Source organism: Carettochelys insculpta, chromosome 2, assembly GCF_033958435.1.
Source record: "Carettochelys insculpta isolate YL-2023 chromosome 2, ASM3395843v1, whole genome shotgun sequence".
In the NCBI taxonomy this organism is placed as follows: domain Eukaryota; kingdom Metazoa; phylum Chordata; order Testudines; family Carettochelyidae; genus Carettochelys; species Carettochelys insculpta.
The window spans coordinates 21,792,204-21,815,626 of record NC_134138.1 but is presented as its reverse complement, the minus strand read 5'-3'; the positions used below and the strand labels follow the sequence as shown (position 1 = coordinate 21,815,626).

Below are 23,423 nucleotides of genomic sequence, written 5' to 3'. Positions count from 1 at the left end.
TATTTTCAGGGATCACATGCAATAAAGGGAGGGAGGACACTAAGTAGATGGCCAGCTGAGAACACAGTCATTGCACAGAAGCCTTATAATGCACTAGAAAGCCAAAGACTCTCCCCTCAGCAACAATCGTCTCTGAAAAACTTTCCTATCTTTTCTTCATGGTTTTCAGGGTCCCTGTATTTTCAAAACAGTCAAAAATCTTTTTTCCTAGACTTTTCTATCCCCTTTCTGCTAACTAAGAGAACACAGTCAGGGTCCATGTGGTATTTTCAGGGATCGGACGCAATGATGGGAGGGCGGACACTCAGTGGATGGCCAGTTGAGAATTCAGCTATAGAAGAAAAATATTTCTGTAAAATTTTTTGCCTTTTCTGTGGATGCCCTATTTTACCTTACCGGGAAGAATGGACATTTGCTTAGCACAGGCAGGGAATGAGGAAAATGCAATATGGGAAGATGTCAAAGACAAGTGAACACACCCAGAATGTTACAAGGATGAGGGAACTGTGGGATAGGTTCCTACAATGCACTACTGCAAAAGTCGATGTTTGCCAATTGAGCGTTGCAGCCATAAGCTGACTTTGTGAGGAGCCTGAGGGGATGGGAGGATGGTCAAATTTGCACTTATAAATTCCACAATTACAAAATCCATATTAATAAATTAGAATTTATCTCATAGTGTAGACGCAGCCTTAGTGTCACTTTAGCTATCCTCCATCTGGAACAGAAGCTGATTTAAATGATAGGTTACTCACCACAGTTAGCAGGTGTGCATTTTTATATTTCAGTTCCTTTAGAACTCTTGGCTCGATACCATCTGGTGATTTATTACTGTTTAATTTATCAAGTAGTTGCAAAAACCTCCTTTAATGACACCTCATTCTGGGGCAATTCCTCAGATTTGTCACTAAAAAGAATAGCTTAGGTGTTGGAATCTCCCTCACATCCTCTGCAGTGAAGACCAATACAAAGAATTCATTTAGTGTCTCTGCAATGGCCTTTTCTTATCTTTTTTGAGTGCTCCTTTAGCCCCACTGATTGTTTAGCAGGCTTCTTGCTTTTCACATACTTCAATTTGCTGTTACTATTTGAGCTTTCAAGTATTAGTTTACCATCTTTCAACTTACCTAGCCTTTGAGAAAATTCATAGAATTTTTTTAGCTTGCCTACTAGTGGAACAACTGCACCCCATGCCTTCTCTTGCAATTTTTCGTCAGTGGGATGCTGTATTGCCTTGAAAATTGAATACACACAAAGAAAAAAGTCACAATCACTTAACAGGAATCAAGACTATGAAATGTTTCTTTCATTCAAAGTGTGTATTAAGAAATTGAACAGAAGTACCAATGGAAAACAAACCAAAACAGCAATGTTCTTTAAACAGTGGGATGAACTTTCTTCGAACATTATGGTTGCAACCAGAGTCTTATTTTGAGCTAATTTTAACTGAAAAGTCTAAGCTGGTGTCTTTAGCACATACTGTACCTGTCATGTATATTTGTCACACACACATAATGAAAATAATTAGGCATGCCTTATAAACACAGTACTCTATGGGATTTAAACACTATTACAGGTTGTACCTCTGTGGTCTGGCATCCTCAGGACTTGACCAGTCCCATACTAGGGAATCTGCTAGGGGAAGTCAGCGCTGGCCCCTCTGCTACCACCAGGGGTCAGCATTGATTTGAGTAGGCAGTGAAGCACGGTAGATGCAGAACCCCAGGAGCACAGCCCCACAAAAGCACACCAAACCCAAGGCCATAGGTCTCCATAGCCACCTTGTCTCTTCCTTCACAGATTCCCCCACCCCTGCTTCACCCCCTCTGAAGTTGCAGTGCTACAAAGACTCTGGGAAGGCAGAGGAGGATTTGCTGAGTGTGGGGCTGGCTTTTCCCAATGGGCCATCTAGCCCAGGAGTACCCATAGTGATGCCAGATCACAGACGGTGTCAGATTATAAAAATCCAGACTACAGAGGTTGAACTTGTATATAGTTATTTATGTACAGACAATTTTAAGTTGTTTAAAGGACAAAGAAGGCAACAATTTACGCAGTAAAATCTACTTGGTCAAAAGTAGGATTTATTAGGATACTCCAGGAGAATTAGTTTAGCTTACTTTAACAGTCATGGCTACCACACAAACTTAATAGCAGCTACAGCAATCAGTATCAGGTAATAGGGAGGGAGAACCAAACACCTTAAGCTTGCAGAATTTTTATACAATATCCCTGGCAGAATATTACACCAATAAAAGAGTAACTAGACATCTCAGGTAGTTGAGATTTTTTGGTGTTCTTGACAATAGTACTTTGCAGAACTCAGAAATACTATTTTATTGAGAATTTTAGTACACCAGTATATTGAATTCAACAAAATTATTTAGAAATATTTTACTGCAGTAAATATTAAGCTTCAGAGTAATTTCCCTTCTCCAAAAAATAAGAAGCACAAGACATGCAAACAATCTTATTTTTTTCCATGATCTAAGGTATGCGGATTTTTTTTTTAATGTTTGCTACTCCTAACCTTCTCTTCTCAGTCAATTTAGATTAAACTTGCACATCTCTCTCACAGGAAGGATACTGAAACTTTGAAAATAGACACTCTTGGGAAGCATTCCTATGTAAGATGACAAAAGTTGGAAAGTTCAGAACTTTTCATATTACTCACTTATGTCCCAATATGGTGCTTTATTAATTATATTTATATATTAATTATTAATTATATTTATATATAATTCAGTAAACTTTAGAAGTATGTTTTCTTATTCAGTTATTCAAAGCTGGGTGTAGTAGTCATAATCAACAGAACACCAAGGTGTTCCTGAATCTATTGAAGTCCATCACTGACTCTGGGCTTACCAGTCTGATCATTCCAAACTGTCTCACAAGCCTTGACCTTGGCATTGTGCTATGACAATTCTGGTGTAAGCCATGCCCAGCAGTTATGAAATGTTCAAGTAATGATTAAAATCTTCAAGCAGAAGATTAAAAGTTTCAGGAGCCAAAGAAGTCCATCTTCAGAAAACAGAACTAGGAAAGGCAGACAATACACTGAACTGTATGCAAAGACTTGCTTCAGAAATGCAGAAGTTACTGTAGATGAGAGACAAATATGGGTAAGAGTGAACAGGTCAGCTGGGGACACCACTTTAGGGTGCTGTATTGCTGGCAGCTGCTCAAAACAACTCTTCTGTCAGGTGTGACCAAGAGAGCTAACAGGATCCTGAGATACATAAAAGGGGGAAGCTCAAGTAGAAAAAGAGAGGTTATTTTAACTCAGTGTTTGGCAATGGTGCAGCTGCTGCTGGAATTGTTTTCACTTTCCTCTGTAGAGTGGTCATTTGTAGTTTTGAACTAGATTACATGGCAGACACTCTGTAACTTAAAAGTTTTAAAATCAAGATTTGAGGACTTCCAGTAACCCAACCACAGGTTATGGACTATTTCAGGATGCGGGCGGGGGTGCTCTGTGTCCTGTGTGGTGTGCATGAGGCCAGATTAGATCAGTGGTTCTCAACCCATTTACCACTGTGGGCTGCATATGCAGCTGTCTGTTATGTGGCCCACATCCAAAGAATATATATTACCTGTATATATGGTCTCAAAGTCTGACTCTATGAGTCAAATACAATGCCTGGTTCTGTTCCTGCAAATTCAAGAAGCATTTTGATGAACTCGAAGGATTCAGACAAGAGATCGATTAGAAAACAGGTCATATAGCATTTGAGCTTTCTGAGTCTAACATCAGGCTCCAGAATAGCAAGATAAGTGGTGACTTATTCACAGTCTATCTGCATTGATAAATATTTGATAGCAGGCTCTTCAATCTAGCAGAGAAAGGAACAACATGACCCAGTAAGCTACCAGTTTAAATTTGATGAATTTAGATTTGAAATAAGGCATATTTTTAACAGTGAGTAATCAACCATTGGAACAATTTACCAATTATTGTTATAGAGTCTTCATCATTGAGAATTTTTAAAATCAGGATTGGATTTTTTCTAAAAAGGTATACTCCAGGGAAGTTCTATGGTCAGTACTATTCAGAAGATCAGCCTAGATGCTCAAAATGGTGCCTTCTAGCCTTAGAATCTATGAACACTGAGGTTGTACTCAGTTTTGCAACAAGAAATATTCAGGTCTGTGAAGTCTGACTTTTTTCTAGTTGGACTTAAGAGGAGATCACAGAAGTGGTTATTACTGAATTTTGTGCTTTTTAAAATGCCACTAATGGTGATGAGTATGTAAAATTAGATAACAGGTTTAAGTGATTTTCACTGATCTTTAGTTACTTGTAGTAGGATTACCTCTGGAGAAAAGCTGTCACAGCTGAGGATGACAGCAGGACTTCATATACTTTTGGGACAAGGTGCATTGATCGAAGAACTATGAATTCTCTAGGACCTGGAGGACTGCCTACTTCATCTTTCTAGTTGAAGCAGGGAACAACTGGAACAAGCTATTACAACAGAGGGAAATCACTGCCCCAAATCTGGTTCATGTAAGACTATTAAAAAGTGTCATGGGGGTATTTCTTGTCACTGAAGATTTTCAGAGTGATTGTTCTCAGCAACCAAAAAGATGTCTCCAACTGCCAGAACTGCAAATTCACCTACAAATTTGAAAGGCAAACTATGTTCTTTCTGGCTGAAGAATTATTCTGATATCAAAGATTTTGTAATTTCAGCTTAGTTATCAATATATGTGTAGTCAGACACAATCTTCTATAGTCCAAAAGCTATGTTAGCTTGCAGTATTGAACAAAATTAAAAGAGCTTTTAGTCATTAAAGTCAATAAATATTACTGAATACATGCAGAAGGCACATCTGTCTCAGCCTAGAGACCCAAGATCCAGCAGCAAGAATCCTGTTTAAGATAAAAGCTTTAGAAGAAACATCCTTCCATTACTGAACTACGTGCATTTAATAAAGGTTTTTGAAGACTAATAGGGCTCTTTAAAAAAATAAAAATTTTTGAACTGAACCATATTTCAAGGTATAATATTTTCATTTAAGTTTAATAGAATAGTTCCTGCTAAAGAATCTGATAAACAGCTCTTGTCTGGCTATTCAGGGTTATGTATGCCAACAACACTCTACAGAATTGTGTATGATCATAATATAGCTAGTGATGCTTTACCTCTCGTATTTCATGGCCAGCTCCTCTGTATGACTGTAAGTCTTCCAGGATTCCTTCAGCATCCTTTAGCACTACATTCACCTGATTATAAATTTCCTTTTCAGACTCTGTGGGCTGGGCATCTAAACAGTAGAAAAGCATAGTAAATAACTTTCTAACTGAATGAGTTAAGCCCATGATCTATGAGACAAAGTTCCTAATGAACTCCTGCATAACTATTATTCCATTTACTGCACAAAGCCACCACTGTATCGCTGAGAAACTTCACAAAAAATAACTACAGTTGTGCATTTTCTCCATTATTGTTTGCATTTGAAACTTTTGGCATATGAGGTCTATAGGCAGTAGGGATGTTAAAATGTTAATTTTACCTTGCAGGTTATCACATACTATTAACTAAATTTGTTACTATTTTAAGTTTTAATATGTTTATTTATCACACTGTACTGTGACATATTCTCACCTTTAGGGTGCAGTAGAAACTCAGTGGAAGAGCCATAGGTGAGTTATGGAAAGACACGCTGATTAAGGATACACTAAAAGTGTTACAAAACAAAGTAGTCTTACCTACTTTCATTTTTCAAAAATTGCATGTTTTATATATTTTAAGTTTTCAGGAGCAGGAACTGTATTTTGTATAATCTGCATAGTCCTAGGAAAAGTCTCGGTACTTGAATACATTTTTAAATATGTTGATTAAGGGCCAGTAATCTAATTGGTGATGAGAAGATCCATTTAACTGGCTCAAATACAGATGCAACAAGTTGTTAAAACCATGCACGCAGTCTATCCTGTATTTTGCCTATATTTGGGATATATCATCATCATCCCACAGAACAGGAGAATTGACTCTCCCTCCCTCCGGCTACAAGACATTCTCCATCTCTAGGCATCATTTAAGAAATGCTAGATTTTCCCAGTAAACAAAACTAACTAATAAAAAGGATGTGCCTGTTTTAAGAAATCTCACAACGCTTTTGTGGTATAACATTGTTTTTTTAACATTTAGGCATATCATTCCTAATCCAAACATTTTATTTTATAAATTATTTACCTAAGGTGAAAACAGATTGCGAGACAAAAAGTTATAAAAAAAATTTTGGCTCCTTTCATATCCTTAATTGATAATTATGATGTTAGAAAGAGAAGCTATTCTGACCAATAAAACTGGATATTATTGAACTTTGTGGCATTTGCACTGATATTATTTCTTGGTTATCTCAAGTGGCAAAGTAAACTAGGAAATAAACTTTCAAAAGTAAATTAAGATTTTCAAAGTACAAAATTCAGGGTATGACTGACCAAATAAAAATTAATTTTAATTAAGATTATCTGTAAACAATTCACTGCTAATGTTTCTATCTTATGAGTTAGGTGAAGTAAATGTTTAATGTAATTAACAGACACTAAATTAAAGATGAATTAGGGTAAAAGGTCTTCTCTCCAGGATATGAATGCACACTCATCAACTGGATCACACCATCTTAATTTTACACGTTGTGGAAAAAAATTAATACATGGATCATGATGAAACAAGAAGGTTATAAATATATTGTCTATTTGGCTTTAGTATATTCATGTCTGCTCAACCACAAAAAGAGGGCATCTGTGTTAATTGCATAAAGATGGGGTATCGTTAGCAAGCTGGCCTTTCAACAGTCTGTTAATACTTAATGTTTCAGTATTAAGAAGTGTCTGAACAAGGAAGCTTGCTGCTCTCTTTTTAAGAGGAAAAACAGCACCACACTGATAAGGTAACGACTACAGAAATAAATGGCCAACATTTTTGAGATTGTCACAGAAAAGTCACATTTATAATTTTGAAAGCTGCTGAAGACTGCTGTAAGAAATGAAGACAAAAAATGGGGGGAAAATAGACAAATAAGCAGCAGTTTACTAATAGCAGTTCATATACAAACATGAAATACTATAGGACAGTACAGTACACAAAGCTCTGTAATGTTCTGAAGTATTTGCATGGTTAAACAATGCAATCAAGACTTGCCACTTTGGTTCTCTTATATTGAATACATACTCTGTCACCTTCAAACTTTTCAGTTACCCTTTCTTGTTTTACCCTCCTTATGAAGGAATACTCCTTTTAGATACTGACAGAGTAGTAGAAGGATTTTTGAAGATCCTAACCCATGTCAGAAATTCTACACTGAACTGATAAGTTGAGTCGATGCATTAGAGTACATTGTGCTCTTCATTTCTGAATTCATCTGAAGTGATGCTGCCTAGTCAGTCATCTCTGAGGCTGTTTCAGTTAAGGGTCTGACTATGGAGCTAGTTCCCTATGGTTAGAGAGGTGTACAAGGAGGAGGGAAAGGTATTTTGCTGCAACGCATTTTACACACATTCAATGACTGGTTGCATTTAACTAGGTCGTACACCTAGAACAGGATGTTGGGTCAATACAAATATACATTCTAAAGCAAAGGTGAGAGAGAGTTCCCATTCTTACTCATATGACAAGACCTGGATTCTAGGTTTCTCCTGTTACACCTGATGGCAGCAAAAACACCAAAAGCTTTCCGTTATGTTTAAATGCCTGAGTTTATCATTTATTGCTGTGGAAAATTACAACCTTAGATCGTCTAGCTGAACAGGATGACTTCACCTTGTATTTGTTACCACCAGTGCAGTCCTGCGATGCATAAACAGAGAAACTTGAGTAACAATCAAAAGCTATTTGCACACTACCTCTTACTGTGATATAACTTACACCACTCAGGGGGTGTAAATAAGCCACCTCCCTGGGGCAAAAGTTACACTAACCTAAGTGCTGGACCGGACAGCACTATGCTGGTTGAAGAGCTTTTTCTATTAACTAAGGCTACACCTACACTTCTGGGAAAATCAAAGCTGATGTGGGTCTTCCAGATCTCCGTACATGCCTGGTAGGGAGGCACTATAGCAAACTCACAGGGCAACCGCATTGGTGCCAGTACTCCACACCTCATTAGGAGTAAGGGAAGTCAACGAGATCTTTCACTCCCACCAACCTCCTGCAATGGAGATGGCGTGGGAGTCCAAATTAAGTTACATTGACTCCAGCCATGTAATTAACATAACTGGAGTTGTGTACCTTAATTTGGCCTTCCCCTTGAGTGTAGACCTGCCCATAGCTACTTTTACTTGTGGGGGCTGGACTAATTAAGTTGACAAGAGAGCACTCTCTCATTTGTTAAGAGCATCTGTATTAGCAACACTACAGTGGTGCAGTTGAACAGATGCAACTGAACCACTGTAAACTCTGTAATTTTATCATAGAGAGTTCAAGTGATGGAGTTATCTCAGGTTAGGTCTCCAAATAGCATCTCCGACTGCAAAAGGGCAAACTTTAAAAAAATTAATTAATACAATTAGGGAAAGGGACTGGACTGAAGACCTCAAGGATCTCACTGTAGAGGTGCCTGGGAATTATTTTAAATCAAAGGCAGGGGCAGGGATAGTTCAGTGATTTAAGAATTAGCCTGCTAAACCCAGAGTTGTGACTTCAATCCTCGAGGAGGCAATTTAGGGGTCTAGGGCAAATAGATCAAAAACACCTATCATGGCTGGTGCTTGGTCCTGGCAAGAGGGCAGGGGACTGGACTTGATGACCTCTGAAGGCCCCTCCCAGTTCTACAAGAGAGGTATATCTCAAATTTTTTTTTGCGGGGGGGCGGGGGAGGGGGGGGCAAAAAAGAAAGAAAATAGCTCAGTGGTTTGAGCACTGGCCTGCTAAACCCAGGGTTGTGAACTCGGTCCTTGAGGGGGGCCATTTAGGGATCCAGGGCAATAGATTTTTCTCTCTTTCTTTTAAAATCTATCAGGAATGGCAATAGGCCCTGCTGTGAGGACAGGGGAATGGACTTGATGACCTCTGAAGGTCCCTTCCAGTTCTATGAGATAGCTATTTGTCCATTTATTTATTTATCAATTTTGGGGCAAGGGGGGAAAATAGCTTAGAGGTTTGAGCACTGGCCTGCTAAACACATGGTTGCGAGTCAATCCTTGGGGAGGCCATTTAGGGGTCTGCAGCAAACAGATTAAAAAACAAATCTGTCAGGGATGGTGATAGGTCCTGCTGAAAGGGCAGAGGACTGAAGTCAATGACCTCTGAAGGTCCCTTCCAGCTCTGTGAGCTATACCTATATATTTGCAGGGAAAGTCTGAAGACCTAGCTGGATAAACAAACAGCTTATTAAGAGAAAGCAAGTCTACAAGGGATGGAAGAAGCAATGGATTAGCAAGGACCTTATGGAGGTCAAAAAGTGAGAACTGCCAAAAGCCTAATAGAGCTGGACCTTCTGTTGGAAATTAAAACCAACAGTAAAAGATTCTTTAAAAATAAAAACATACAAAGGAAAGAAGAAGAGGGAACACTAAGGCACAGAGTGAAGTGCAGGGTTTTTTTTGTTTTTTTTTTAAATATAGAAAAGCCCAACAGCTTAATATTTTGCCTAAGTTTTCATTAAAAATAAGGTGCTTGAGTACAGTGGTAGGGTGACTAATGGTTATGATGATACTGAAGTAGAAGTTACCACATCCATTGTGGAAGCCAAAATCCAACAGCTTAATCGGACCACATTGGAGGGTTTGGATAATGTTAATCCAAAAATATTAAAGGAACAGGCATATGAAATTTGCAAATCCAACAAGACCAATTTTCAATGACTTCAAGACCAACAGTCACACCTTCCGACTGGAGAATTAGAAATGTAGTACCTATATTTTAAAAAAGAAAAGAACAATGATCCATGAAACTATAGGCCTCTTAATTAGACCTTGACTGTATACAAGGTTGTAGAACAACTTCTGAAAGAGCCAGTAGTTAAAGCTAGAGCTCAACAGTAAGTGGATAAAAAGAACATGGTTTTACAAAAGGTAGATCATGCCAAACCAACCTCACTAGATTCTTTTCTAGATGAAGGAAATGCAGTAGATCTAATTCTTCTGGTTTTCAGTAAATCATCTGAAACAGTTCCACGTGGAAATCAGCTGATTTGGAGATGGGAATTAACGTGAGAACTGGAAGGCTGGTAAAGAACTGGATAAATGGAAGCCTACAAGAAGGCACACAGAAAGGAGAACTGTCAGGCTAAAGCTAGTGGAATGCTCTAAGGGATCCATTCCAGAATCAAATCTTGTTCATTAATGATTTTGGCACAAAAAGTGGAAGTGAGCTAATGAAATCTGCAGATGATACACAGTAGGGAGAGGTTCCACCAATAGAAGATGAAATATCATGCAAGAAGATCTGGATGACCTGGAAAACTGGAGTAATTGAAATGGAATGACTGCTTTCCCAGATAATTGGACCAACAACTCTTGGCCATGTGTGCTACATTCACAAGCGAGTGAACTGTAAGCATGCCCCAATCGGGGTTGACTATATGTATTAGAATAAGGTTCCGATGAAACCACATCATCACATAACTGGTTTTGTTCTTATTGGAACTCGTCAGGCGTGCGTAAACTGCTGACTCCATACTGCATATACTTCTTTCCCACAGCCAATGCTGTGAACCTGTGGAGATTTGGTATTGTCCTTGACCATAATGAAGGAGTCCCGGGTTCGAATCATGCTAGACAGAGTAGTTTACGCACATCTGAGGAGTTGCAATAAGAACGAAACTGGTCACGTGCTAACATGGTTTCATTGGAACCTTATTCTAGGAATGAAATTTAGTAGTGCAAAATGCAAGGTCGTGCATGTAGGGCTTAACAGGAGTTTTTGCTATAAGTTAGGGATGTGTCCTTTGAAAGTGAAAAAGGAGAAGCGCAAAGACATGCTTTATTGGTCTATAAACAAAAGAACTATGAGCTGCTAATTTGATGCTGACATAGAAAAAAATCACAGGATGCAGTAGTATTTTTGGTTGACATAAGAAAGTGTTACTACCATTATACAAGGAACAGGTGAGACCTCTTCTGAAACAGCAGGTGCAATTCTGGTCTCATTTTTAAGAAAGATGAATTCAAAACAGAACAGTCTCAGAGATGGGGCTACTAAGATGAGCAGAGGTATGGAAAATTTATTTTACCACAGGAAACAAAGAACTTGGTTTGTTTAGCCTAACAAAAGGAAGGCTAAAGGGAGATACGGAAGTTATTTAAATTAAGGGTCAAACAGTAGCACAAGAATAAACAGATATGAATTTAACCTTGAAATTTGATGCAGGTTTGTAACCATCAGACAAATGAAGTTATGGAACAGCAGGGGCAAAAAAATCTAACTGGTTTGAAGACTTAACTTGACCAGTTTATGGAAGGAATGGCATGATGAGATTGCTCATTGCATATGGCCCATAAACAACTGCTACTAGCAAATACCTCTAATAGTTGCAAATGGGACAGGAAATGGGAAAGGGATCTGAATCTCCATATGAAACCTTTTTCCAAGGGTCTGGTTCATGGGTCTTCCCCATGTTCTCAGAGTCTAACTTATCACTGTATGAGTGTTAAAAAGGAATTTTTTTGCAGGTCATATTGGCAGAGAACCTGGTGGACAGGAGTTGCAGCAGAGACAATAGGTCACTCGCTGGCTTTAATCAGAGTAAATGGTGGATATCCTGTAATGTGAAGTCTTTACTTCAAGATCTGATGACCTCAGTAACTCATCCCAACCTTAATACAGGTGGGTGAGATTCTGTGGCCTGAGACGTGCAAGAGGTTGGAGTAGATTATCTTGATGGTTTCTTCTGTCCTTAAAATCAGAAGCAGCAGCCATAAATTTATGTCCTCTAAAACTGGCCTGAACAAAAAACACTTTAAAGTAGAGTGCAGAAACAATTTTGAATTGCTAGGATGCAATAAACTACCCAATATATCTTATGATCCTTATTACCACACACAGCCCACCTTGCTGTCTCATCTGAAGTCCGTTTATGTTCTCACAATTGATGACGCTAAATATCTTATTCAGCAATAATGATTTATGGATATGAAGCAGCAGTACTCTGGATTCTATTTGTTTTTCATCTTGAATTGTCGAGTACTACTTTTGGAGCAATTATACCAACCTACAAGGTCATCCTCTATTGCCATGTATCAGCCCCTGTGTGTTTTCACAAACACCACCACCATATTGTCTCCATTGTGCCTGTCCCCCTTATACTGGTGGCCTTGCAATATTGGTGCATGGTAAAGGTGACCAGACAGCAAGTGTGGAAAACTGGGATGGAAATGGGGGTAACAGTTACCTATATAAGACAAACCCCCAAATATTGGGACTGCCCCTTTAAAATCTGACATCTGGTCCGTTGAGCACACAGACATGAGTCAAAAACAAAAGGCCACTACTGGTTTTTCGATATTTAAGGAGCATTACAACAATGATGGGTTTAAATCCACTGATGTTGCAACACACTGACAACATCTAAAGGGAAAGCCAATAACCACCCCACCTTATCAACTTCCTTAATATTCTCTCTACATTATTTGAAAAAGTCTGTGAGATTGCAACCAGTGAAATCTAGACCCAAACAAAATTAAGTCCAGAAGTCACAGAGACTGGTGTAAAAATCCACACTGTCCTTCAGGTTCAGAATGTATCTTTAGAAAACCTTATGGAGATTAATGTGTTGTGTACTGCATTCTCTGATACACAGGTGCTTAACAACTAACCTTTTCAAGAGGTCATTGTGAAGTGTGTTTATAGGCTTGGATTATATGGAACGATGGCCCCAAAGTAGCTTGTTTTGTTACATTGTTTGGCCAAACATAACATAGCATTTAGCAAATTTGTTTTTAAATGTAAAGCTTCCTCACTTGCCCACATAAAACACGACATTAAGTTTATCAAAAGATCAAGTGCCAAGTCTTGAAGAATAAGATCTTGACTGTATCAAAGCCAAGATTCTGTAAATGCAAGCCATCTGAAACAGAACAGAGAATAGAGAGAGGCATGGACACAGAGTACAGAAGCAGAACCAAATGCAAGTTCGAAATGAACAAAACATGATCTAAAACTCAGCCATAATATAAGCTGCTTCATTTGACTGAATACGTAAATGCTTTGTGTCAGCAACCTATTTATCCCCATGCCAAAGACCCCTTTTTTCATGCTGAAAACATGCATTTTGTAGTGGAACTGATCATTTTAAAAGATACAACTTTTTTTAAACTGAGGACAGATTTTTGTCACATTTTAAGTTTGCTGGATTTATGATTCTTCCCATAAAAGTCATTTGATGAAGGAATACTAAAATATTCTAGCGCATGTGAAGTGCATCTCTATTCCAACATTCTGATACACAACTCAAATGCTCCCTTGGTTATAATGTAACTGTCCTGAGACTACATGAGAATTCATAAGGTATTTTAATAATATTAATTTAAAAAACAGCAAAACTAAAAATTATGCATAAAAGGAAGCTATGCCAATATATTGAAAGGAATCTAAATATATTCAGAAAAGTCAACACTTATACAGACAAGATGGCATTGCTTTGCTAAGAAAAGGGAGTTTTTTTTTTTAAAATGAGGTAGAGTGCACATCGTATTTGCTCTATGCCGATGATTGATCTCTGAATATTTCACTAAAAGGGCACAACTCTTCCCCTGAAGAACAGCATTAGTTTGTGTTTTGGTGTACAGTTAAATATAGCCCAAAGCAAAGCCATTAAATAAGCAAAGCAGCAGCCAACACCACTTACCTGCCATTCTTAGCCCATATTATATCATGCAACGTGAAGCAAACAAAAAAGCAGAAATAATCAAAAGATATGTGAACCTTTCAGGACATCTGGCACTAATCAGGAAAGGAGAATTTTTTCCCCTTCACTAAAAATTATTCAAGGTTTGCATGTGAGGGTGTTTTTTTTTTTTTGCGTAAATCGCAAGAAGCACTTCTGTGCCTAGTCAAGTAAGGTTCACACGTACTTTTAACATATCATTTTTAGAGAGTTTTGAATGACTTTTGTGAACTGATTAAGACGGTTATCACACCCTATGATTTTATTTTCCAGTGTATTACTCCTGGGGGAATCCATTTGCAGAGTTCATGTCCTGTGCAGATTTCTTTGCTTCCCCGCAGAAAAAAATTCCTTTCTGATGGGGAAACTGGAAGAGAATCATGCACCAATCCCTAGTAGCACAGGACCTTAGTTTCAGGAACCCAGAGGAACTGGCAGAGGGGTAAATCACTATGAGACTGGGGACACCCCATCCAGTGGCTCCTACTCTGAGTTGGGATCAGCCACTAATCCCAGCTGAACTGGGGGCAAGAAAGGACAGGACTTCTTCCCCAGCAAGCAGTAGCTGGGGCTGTATCAGACTCGCCCCGAGAAACAACCTCCCCAACCTGCATGGCTCTCAGGATCCTCCCGTGCTGCCTGACCTCATTGCTCCTTAGATGTGTGGGGAGAGGTAACTGTACAGGGAGTGGCTCTTCCATCCACCCAATACCCATGTGTCTAGATCTCCCTGCAAAGCCTAGCCTGGTACACGCAGACTCCCTCCCCCCGCAGCCCTCCATACCCAAACCCCACCCCCCGACCTTCAAACCCTGCATCTGGAGAACCTGTGCACTCAGATATGTTGCACTCACACCACCCTTCACTGAACTCCCTGGACTCCACCTCCACCCTGATGAGCCAACACCTCCTGCACCTGCTTGAGCCTCCATACCTGCACATTCATGCCACTAAACTAGCTGCACCCATACTCCAACTCAGCCAAGCCTCCCTCCACTCACAACCCAGACCTGCACCAAGACCCTCAATCCCAGAATCCTACACTGAACCATAACCATCTTTACCTGGAAGCCACTGGAGAGGCCCAATGTCAATGAACCTGGAACCTCCCCCCACACCAAAACAACTTACCCAATTGACCTCTGTGCATCTAGATCCCTGACCCCACACGCAGACCCTCCCCACCCCGCACAATGAGCCAACTGCATTCAGATTGTCCCACACTGAACACTCTTCATCCCACACCTGGATGGATCGCCCCACACTGATCCCCTTCACATTTGGGCCCTGCCTAGTTGACCTAACCTGACCCATACCTGGTGCACCTGGCACAGATGGGTTGGGTCCCAGCATGTTTTTGGGGTAGGATCAGCTCTTGTGCTATGTCAGGATGATCTCTTACCTTCATGCAGCCAGTGGCCTGTTTCCCCCAAGGCCAAGCTGCAACCTCTGTATTTATTTATTAGCAAATAAAACTTGCAGAATTGTAAAATATTTTGTGCAGAATTTTTAATTTTTGTCACAAAATGCCCTCAGGAGTAATAATATATACAGGTATAATTTGGAAGAGGGGATTCACATCAGTATTCTAGTTCTGTAATCTTTAAGCAAGTTTTGGCAAGACATTCCACAACTCTTTTTTAAGTTATAAAGTCTTGGGAAGATTATTTATTTCTGGACTTAAATGATTTCTTTTTAAAAGGATGAGTGGATCATTATCTGTGCAGGGTCTTCAGCGGTTTCATAATTGGTTAAGTCTCAAATTTACAAGGAGTAACGTAAGAGGCAGATTTTTATTTAAAATGTATTTATGTCTAGAAAAGACACAAAACCATCAGATACCTATAGACAGTATAAAATCAAAAGCATCACTTAAGACACTAACTCACTTTTGGCTTTTTTTTAGAAAAAGACAAGCTTATACTCAATTGTTAATTTAAAAGTATTGAGCCATAGACATTTGTTTTACTTTCCAATTGCTCACAAAAGTATTCATAACTCAATCATGCAATGTAGCTAAAAGGATAGCAAAGTGAAGACATATGTATAGTATGAGACTTAAATGCAGTCTACTGCAGGCAAAGAGAAATAGATATATATAAAATCATCTTCTCACTTTCAAAATCAAGGAAAAAATTTGGCCCCTGTTCAAGGTCTGTGCATGTCAAAACTTTAAGAAGGTTCCCCATGTTAAGGTACCTGTCAAGACAAGAATGAGAGAAAAGAGAATATCCCTTTATAAGAAGGAACAGCCCAAATAGTTACAATGAAGGTGGTCGTGAAGGGGAGAGGGAAAAAAAAAAGGTTCCATCAGATAGCAGCTATGGTATATGCTTGGGGTAGGGTGACCCCCACCTCCATTCAAGGATGCAATGTGAATTTCCTGTAAAAAGTGACAGACACACGTCACCAACATCTTCACAGTTTCTCCTCTGAGAAAAAGACGGAGCTCCAACTGAAGGCCTTGCAAGTGAATAGATTCCATCTCACTGAGCCAGTGTCCTGAGCAAGTGTCTGTGCCTTCAAGGATAAGTATCCTATACGCAGCATGGCTACTACGTGAATTTTGACTAGGACTGATGACATGGTACTGTAGTGGGATTAAGATTTTTTTTTTTTTTTAAAACATTTTGTTAAAGGAGAAACATCAGAGATCTGCACCTGGAAACTTTTTTTTCCATTTCAGTTTAATATGTACAAAGAACATAGCACAATATTTCATCTTAGAAATCCTGTGATCTTTAGGTAATGCACTGGACAATTAGCAGATGCAACTCTCAAATTCACTTCCATTCATGACTTTAAATTCTGGATAAAGCAATACAAGCCCTGCTGTGAACAAACAGGTCAAGAAACAAGGATTTTATTACTACTTCACACAAGTCTAATGTACTACGCAACCACGCTGCACATCTCAAAAAAGGGGGACAGACAGATTTTTTCATTGTATGGCTACTTGATTTGCAGGCAGATGAAAGGACATCACTGACCACACACACCAAAAATGATTAAGCATATGAAAATCAAGAATTACAATAGAAGCACGATGGTGGCTTGGCTCTACCAAAACCCCCAAAACAAAACATGCAAACCTTTCTCAGATTGTTCTTTTGCCGTAGATGTCCCCTTTGCCTTCACTGTGGTGGTGGGTACACACAATCCTACTGTTACCATTTTAAATGCACCAGCTGTGAAGGGCTGAAAGACTTACTTTCAAAATCCAAGAAAAAATGTGCTGCATTGTGGTCTATGTCCCTGGTTAGCACTTTAATGAGATTACCCATGCCAGCAAACCTAAAAATAAAAATGGCAAAACTGTTTAGTTCCAATAACTGTTTCCTTTTTTTATGCAGAGGACAGGGGTCCAGTTAGGGCTGGCTTCTTTGTGGTTAACGTATATGCTGATTTACCAGCTTGTGGTTTGGATAGGGCTCACGCATTTTTTTTTTGCAAGTCCCATTCCACCTCTCCCAAAAAACAAGGTGGCAATTATACAGAAAAAGCTAGATTTTGCCATTATTTGTATCCAAGAAGGAAAGAACAAGGAATAAAGCTGAGTGGTGTGTGATTTGCAGTCTCCAGTACTATGGTCATGGACATATCACTGAGTGGGTGGAATCCCAATCCCAATGTCTATTATCAATACAATTTTCTCCATCCCTCTAGCATCCAGAAGAAATGCAATTCTGGCTAGAAATCCAGTAGGAGTAGTCTGTGGCAAAGGACAAATTTCTCCATCAAAACTGAAGTTAAATTGATAAACCAGATAAGTTAAAGTTTATTCCCCACAAATATGAACTAATCTTGTTTCAAAAGTTCTTCTTACACTTTTCTGCTGTGTTTTAGCTAAAACAAGTAGGAAGTCAGAGAAAGAGAAGTTACTCACCTGTAGTAACGATGGTTCTTCGAGATGTGTCCCTGTGGGTGCTCCACAATAGGTGTCGGGCTCGCCCGGCATCGCAGATCAGAAATGTTCCAGCAGTTTCTCCTGGATCACGCATGCACCGGCGCGCGCCGCCCCCCTGCGCGCCCCCGGCTGCGTGCGCGATCCGGTCCCCGCCAGCTCCTTGACCAACTGCCTCGGATGCTCCTGAAAAAACACTAGACAGAGATCTGAAGTGGGGAGGATGGGCGGGTGGTGGAGCACCCACGGGGACACATCTCGAAGAACCATCGTTACTACAGGTGAGTAACTTCTCTTTCTTCTTCGAGTGGTCCCTGTGGGTGCTCCACAATAGGTGACTACCCAGCAGTAACCCAAGTAAGGAGGTGGGTAATCGGTTTATGTGCAGCTTGCCCCCGAGAGGATTGCTGTCGACAGACGGGTATCCTCTTCAAATACCCGAGGCAGGGCATAATGCTCGGCGAAGGTGTCGTACGATGACCAGGTCGCTGCTCTACAGATGTCTTAATGCGATGCCCTTGAAGAAGGCTGTTGACGCCGCCACCGCCCTGGTGGAGTGCGCCCTGGGCGGGGCCAGCAAAGGAGCATTTTGAAGCTCGTAACACATTTTTATACAGGACACAATGTGCTTTGAGATTCTCTGTGAAGAGATAACTTCTCCTTTTGACCTGGGAGAGAGAGAGACTAGGAGCCTGTCTGTTTTCCGGAAGGACTTAGTTCTGTCTATGTAGAAGGCCAACGCCCTCCTCACATCCAGGAGATGCAGGCGTGCCTCCTTGCCGGAGCTGTGAGGCTTCGGGTAAAACGAGGGTAAAACTATTGGCTCGTTAAGATTGGACTCTGAAGAGACTTTTGGAACAAAGGCTGGGTGCAGCCTTAAGCTTACTGCCTCCTTTGAGGATACTGTGCAGTGTGGCATTGCCATCACTGCCGCGAGCTCACTCACCCTGCGGGCTGACGTAGTTGCAAGGAGGAAGGTTGTTTTTATCGTAAGGAGATGTATGGGAACTGTGGCTCATGGTTCAAAAGGTGGACCTGATAGCGTGCTGAGCACCAAGTCCAAATTCCACGATGGTGGAAGTGGTTTCCGAAGGGGGTACAGGTTTACCAGCCCCTTCAAGAAGCTGGTAACGATAGGATGGGCGAATACCGTGGGCCCTTCCTCTGTATGCAGAAAGGCTGATATAGCGGCAAGATGGACCTTTAGCGAGGATAGAGAAAGCCCGCCTCTCTTGAGGTCCAATAAGTATTCTAGTATTACAGGTATAGGAATGTCAAGGGGAGCTAACTGCTTGGAGGAACACCAGGCTGTGAATCGAGTCCATTTCTGCTTGTAAGTCCTCCTGGTGGAAGTCCTTCGGCTACGTTCCAGGACTTGTTGTACTCCCTCCGTACACGTGCTCTTTAAGGAGCTGAGCCATGGATTAGCCATGCTTGTAGGTGCAGACCCTGAGGGTGTGGGTGTACTATGGAGCCCTGAGCCTGTGTGAGTAAGTCCAGCGCCACCGGTAGAGGGAGCGGTGGGTGGTCTGACATGCGCAGAAGCAAGGGAAACCATTGCTGCCGATCCCAAGCGGGATTATGAGTATCATGGGAGTTCTCTCCCTTCTGGCTTTGTGCAAGACCTTCTGGATAAGCGCTATGGGGGAAATGCATAAAGTAGGGAGCCCCTCCATGAAAACATGAATGCGTCCCCCAGGGACCCCCCACCCCACTCCTGCACTGGAGCAGTACTGGGGACACTTTTTGTTGTACTGGGTGGCAAACAGATCGATCTGGGGAAAACCCCCATGTACAAAAAATGCGCCGTAGCAGATCAGAGCGGATCTGCCATTCGCGTGTGATTGCGAAGCGCCTGCTCAGCTGATCTGCTTTCACGGTGTGAGCGCCTGGCAAGTATGAGGCTTTCAACGTTATGTTGTTGGCGATGCACCAATTCTACAATCGGACTGCTTCCGCACATAGGGCACGGGATCGTGCTCCTCCTTGTCAATTGATGTAAAACATAGTGGAGGTATTGTCGGTATTGAATCCCGACTACTTTGTCATGTAGGTAACCTCGAAAATGTTTGCAGGCGTTGAACACTGCTCTGAGCTCCAGTATGGTTATGTGCAGTGTCTGTTCCGCAGGGGACCACAGCCCTTGCGTTACCTTGTCGCCGATGTGCGCTCCCCATCCTATGTGGGAGGCGTCGGTAGTAAGAAAAACAGAAATTTGTGGTTGGTGAAAATGCACCCCCACTAGCAGATTCTCGGGGTTTTCCCACCACGCCAGGGATCTGCGCACCTCTGTTGTGGGTGACACCACCCTGTGGACAGTGTGGGATGCCGGTTTGTAAATGCTTGCCAGCCAATGCTGCAGGCTTCACATGTGCAACCTGGCATTCTGTACCACAAACGTCGCTGCCGCCATGTGGCCCAGCAGCTGTAAGCATGTTAAGACCGGCACCGTGAGGCTGTATGTGATGACTTGCACCAGCGAACTGATGGCGGGGAAGCGGGCGTCGGGTAGGTACACACTTGCTGTGATAGAGTTTATGCGTGCCCCTATGAACTCTATATGTTGTGTGGGTTCGGACTTTGATTTTGTGAGGTTGATGACTAGGCCCAACGAAGAAAAACGTGTCCGCTGTGACGCGTATCATGCGTGAGACCTCTGCCTTTGAGGCCCCTTTTAGCAGGCAGTCGCCCAGATATGGGAAAAATAAACACCCCCGTCTGTGCAAGTAGGCTGACACCACTGCCAGGGTTTTGGTAAAGACTCTGGGGGCCGAGGAGAGGCCGAACGGAAGAACCCTGTGCTGGAAGCGCTCCTGGCCGACCGTGAAGCGGAGGAAGCGTCTGTGTGCCGGGTGGATTGTTATATGAAAGTAAGCATCTTGTAAGTCGAGTGCTGCAACCCAGTCTCCATCGTCCAGTGCCGTGAGTATCAAGGCAACTGTGATTATCCGAAAACGTTGCTTGTGCAAGTAATGGTTGAGGCCCCGAAGATCTAAGATGAGCCTCCAGTCTCCTGTTTTCTTCTCTGGTAGGAAGTAGCGTGAATAAAAACCTACCCCTGGAATTATTCCGGCACTCTTTCCACTGCCCCTATGAACATAAGGTGATTCACCTTCTGCTTGAGCCTCGCCTCGTGGCAGCGTCCCTGAGGTGAGGCCTGGTGGGAGGCTTCGCCGTTGGAAGCGACTGGAAGGGGATCGCGTAACCCATAGCTATGATCTCCAGCACCCACTTGTCTGTGGTGATCTTTTGCCATTGGGAGTGGAACGGTCTGAGGCGATGATGGAACATGAGATGAGAGTGGCATTGAGCAAGGGTATTGATAGTGCAGCCCCCAACATACCCGTCAAACTTGTTGCCTTTGGGCCTGACCCGAGGGCATACGGCTTTGTTGAGAACATCGCCTAGGAGTTCTGTACTGTTGCTGCTGTTGATAGCGCCCTTGGCCGTAGCCCCATTGATACTGAGCACGCTGTGGTTGTAAGTGTAGCGTCTTTGCTGAGGATAAAATTTTTCCCTCCTGTATGGGGGAGTATAAATGCCCAAGGCTCTAAGTGTAGCTCTCGAGTCCTTACTGGAGTGAGGGACCGAGTCGGTTGAGTCTGCAAACAGCTTTTGTGTATCAAAGGGAAGGTCCACGATCTTCGCCTGTAGGTCCCTCGGGATACCCAACGTCCACGGCCAGGCTTCTCTACGCATGACCACTGCTGTAGCCATTGAACGTGCCACCGTGTCCGCCACGTCCAGGGCAATCTGGACTCCCGTCCGCGATGCTGCGTAGCCCTCTTGAACAATCGCCTTTAACACCGGCTTTTTGTCTTCCGGAAGTGAATCCATGAGGGGAGTAAGCCTGGAGTAATTATCAAAATTATGGTTTGCTAGATGTGCCCATAATTTGCCACTCTCAATAGCAGGGTAGAAGAGGAATACACCTTCCTGCCAAACAGCTCTAACTTCTTAGCATCTTTGTCCGATCCCCCCGATTTGTACTGAGAAGCCTTTGACCTCTGCTGGGACGACTCGACCACCAAAGAATTTGGTTGTGGGTGACTGAAGAGGAACTCCATGCCTTTTGCCAGGATGAAGTACTTCTTATCCGCTCTCTTGTTCATAGGTGGAACAGAGGCCGGAGTCTGCCATATAGTAGTGGCTGACTCCAGAATGGCTTCGTTCAGCGGAATAGCAATTTTGGATGAAGCCGGGGGTCTCAGATTTTCCAGGAGTTTGTGATGTTTCTCCTGCACCTCTGCCGTTTGAATGTCTTGCATGAAGCCACCCTTTTAAACAGCTCCTGAAACTGTTTAAGGTCATCCAGGGTAGAGACATCCCCGGGGGCCATGGCCTCATCTGGGGAGGATGAGGAGGAACAACTAGGGTAAACCTCCCTCGAACCCTCAGGCTCCTGTGGTCGATGATACACTTGCTCGCTGGAGGATTGTGAAGGAAAGTCTCGGGGTTCTAAAATTAACTCCCCTTGAGACAACTGTGTTTCCGTCCCCAATTGGGAGTGCCCACGGGGGTACTGAGCGGCCGGGGGGGGGACCTGCCCCTGGGTGTAGGCCTGTGGTGTCTGTGTCCAGCATGATAAGGACAACCATGGCAGCGTGGGCAAGGGTCCGGGGATGGAGACCTAGACCACTCACAGGGTGTGTACCCCCGATGTCTGGGAGAGCAAGACCTCCGCGACGAGACAGATAGAGGTGAAACTAGCTTGTGATAGTACTCCAGGGGATCCAATCCCAGAAATGGTGAAGGTGGCCCAAGCCATGGTGACATTGGTTGGAGGAACGGAGGAGGTGGTTCCGGATGGGCCGGTGGAGACACAGGCCTTTGGTGCGGCGTGTGTATCACAGGGGGAGGGCTTGGTGCTAACAGCAACGCAGCCCTGTCCAGAGATGGACTGCAGTGCCAGGCTTCTGATTTTGCCTTGCCCCTCCCCTGCAGGGCCGGCACCGCCCCCTCCCATGCCAGGGATCTCGGTCCCGCTGTCGGTGCCGCACGGCTATCCTCCTCCGGTGCCTGCAGGGTCTGTGCCTGGCGCCCCTGCACCGTTGGTGCCGCGGGGGCTGGTGCCACCTGTAGCAGTGCCGCCAGGTCCGGCGCTTGCCTCGCTGACACTCTAGGCACCGCGTGTGCCAGCTGTTGTATAACCGGAGGCTCAGCCTCTGCCACGTGTGCTGCCGCGCTGCCGCGCGCCTGAGTATGTGGCTGGGGGCTGTGTGCTCCACTCGTCCTGCTCGCTGCAAACGCTGGCAAGGATCGAGCCAGGGAGAGTTTCCTCAGTTTCTGCACCGAGGGGGTCAGAGAAAACTGCCCTCCTCTTATGCAACCCAGAGGGCCCTTCTGGGTGAGGCTTCTCCGGCAAGTCCGGCTGGAGAGCCTTATCAACAAGAGCATTTTACGCCTCATCGCCCTGTCCTTCCTGGCGCTGGCTGTGAGCTTAGCACAGTGAGAACACTTCTGGGTAGCCTGTGATTCCCCCAGGCATCGGATGCATTCGCTATGCCCCATGGAGGCCGGCATAGCTTCATGGCATGACTCACGCTTTTTAAAACCTGAAGAGGCCACTGTGGTAAGTCCTTTACTGTAAATAGGGTACTTAGCACTTAATCCGTGCCTTTCCACACCAAATAGTGAGCACCGGCCTGCGGGGCAGTGGGTGGCCTAAATGGCCTTCACGTCCGCT

General features: G+C 42.8%; 1 protein-coding gene across 7 annotated transcripts in view; it reads right to left on the bottom strand.

Annotated features, from left to right (window-relative positions):
* CYRIB (CYFIP related Rac1 interactor B) overlaps positions 1–23,423 on the bottom strand; it is a 160,258-nt gene that overhangs the window by 12,501 nt on the left and 124,334 nt on the right. For 6 of the 7 annotated variants that reach the window (XM_074986657.1, XM_074986659.1, XM_074986660.1 and 3 more), the window contains 3 exons: positions 15,950–16,032; positions 5,147–5,268; positions 1,128–1,233 (listed from right to left, as the gene is read on the bottom strand). In XM_074986657.1, the coding sequence (XP_074842758.1) occupies positions 1,128–1,233; positions 5,147–5,268; positions 15,950–16,022 (301 nt within the window). In that variant the 5' untranslated portion in view covers positions 16,023–16,032. Of the gene's footprint in view, positions 1–1,127; positions 1,234–5,146; positions 5,269–15,949; positions 16,033–17,044; positions 17,118–23,423 lie in introns of those variants that run through there. The other variant, XM_074986661.1, reaches the window with a different exon arrangement.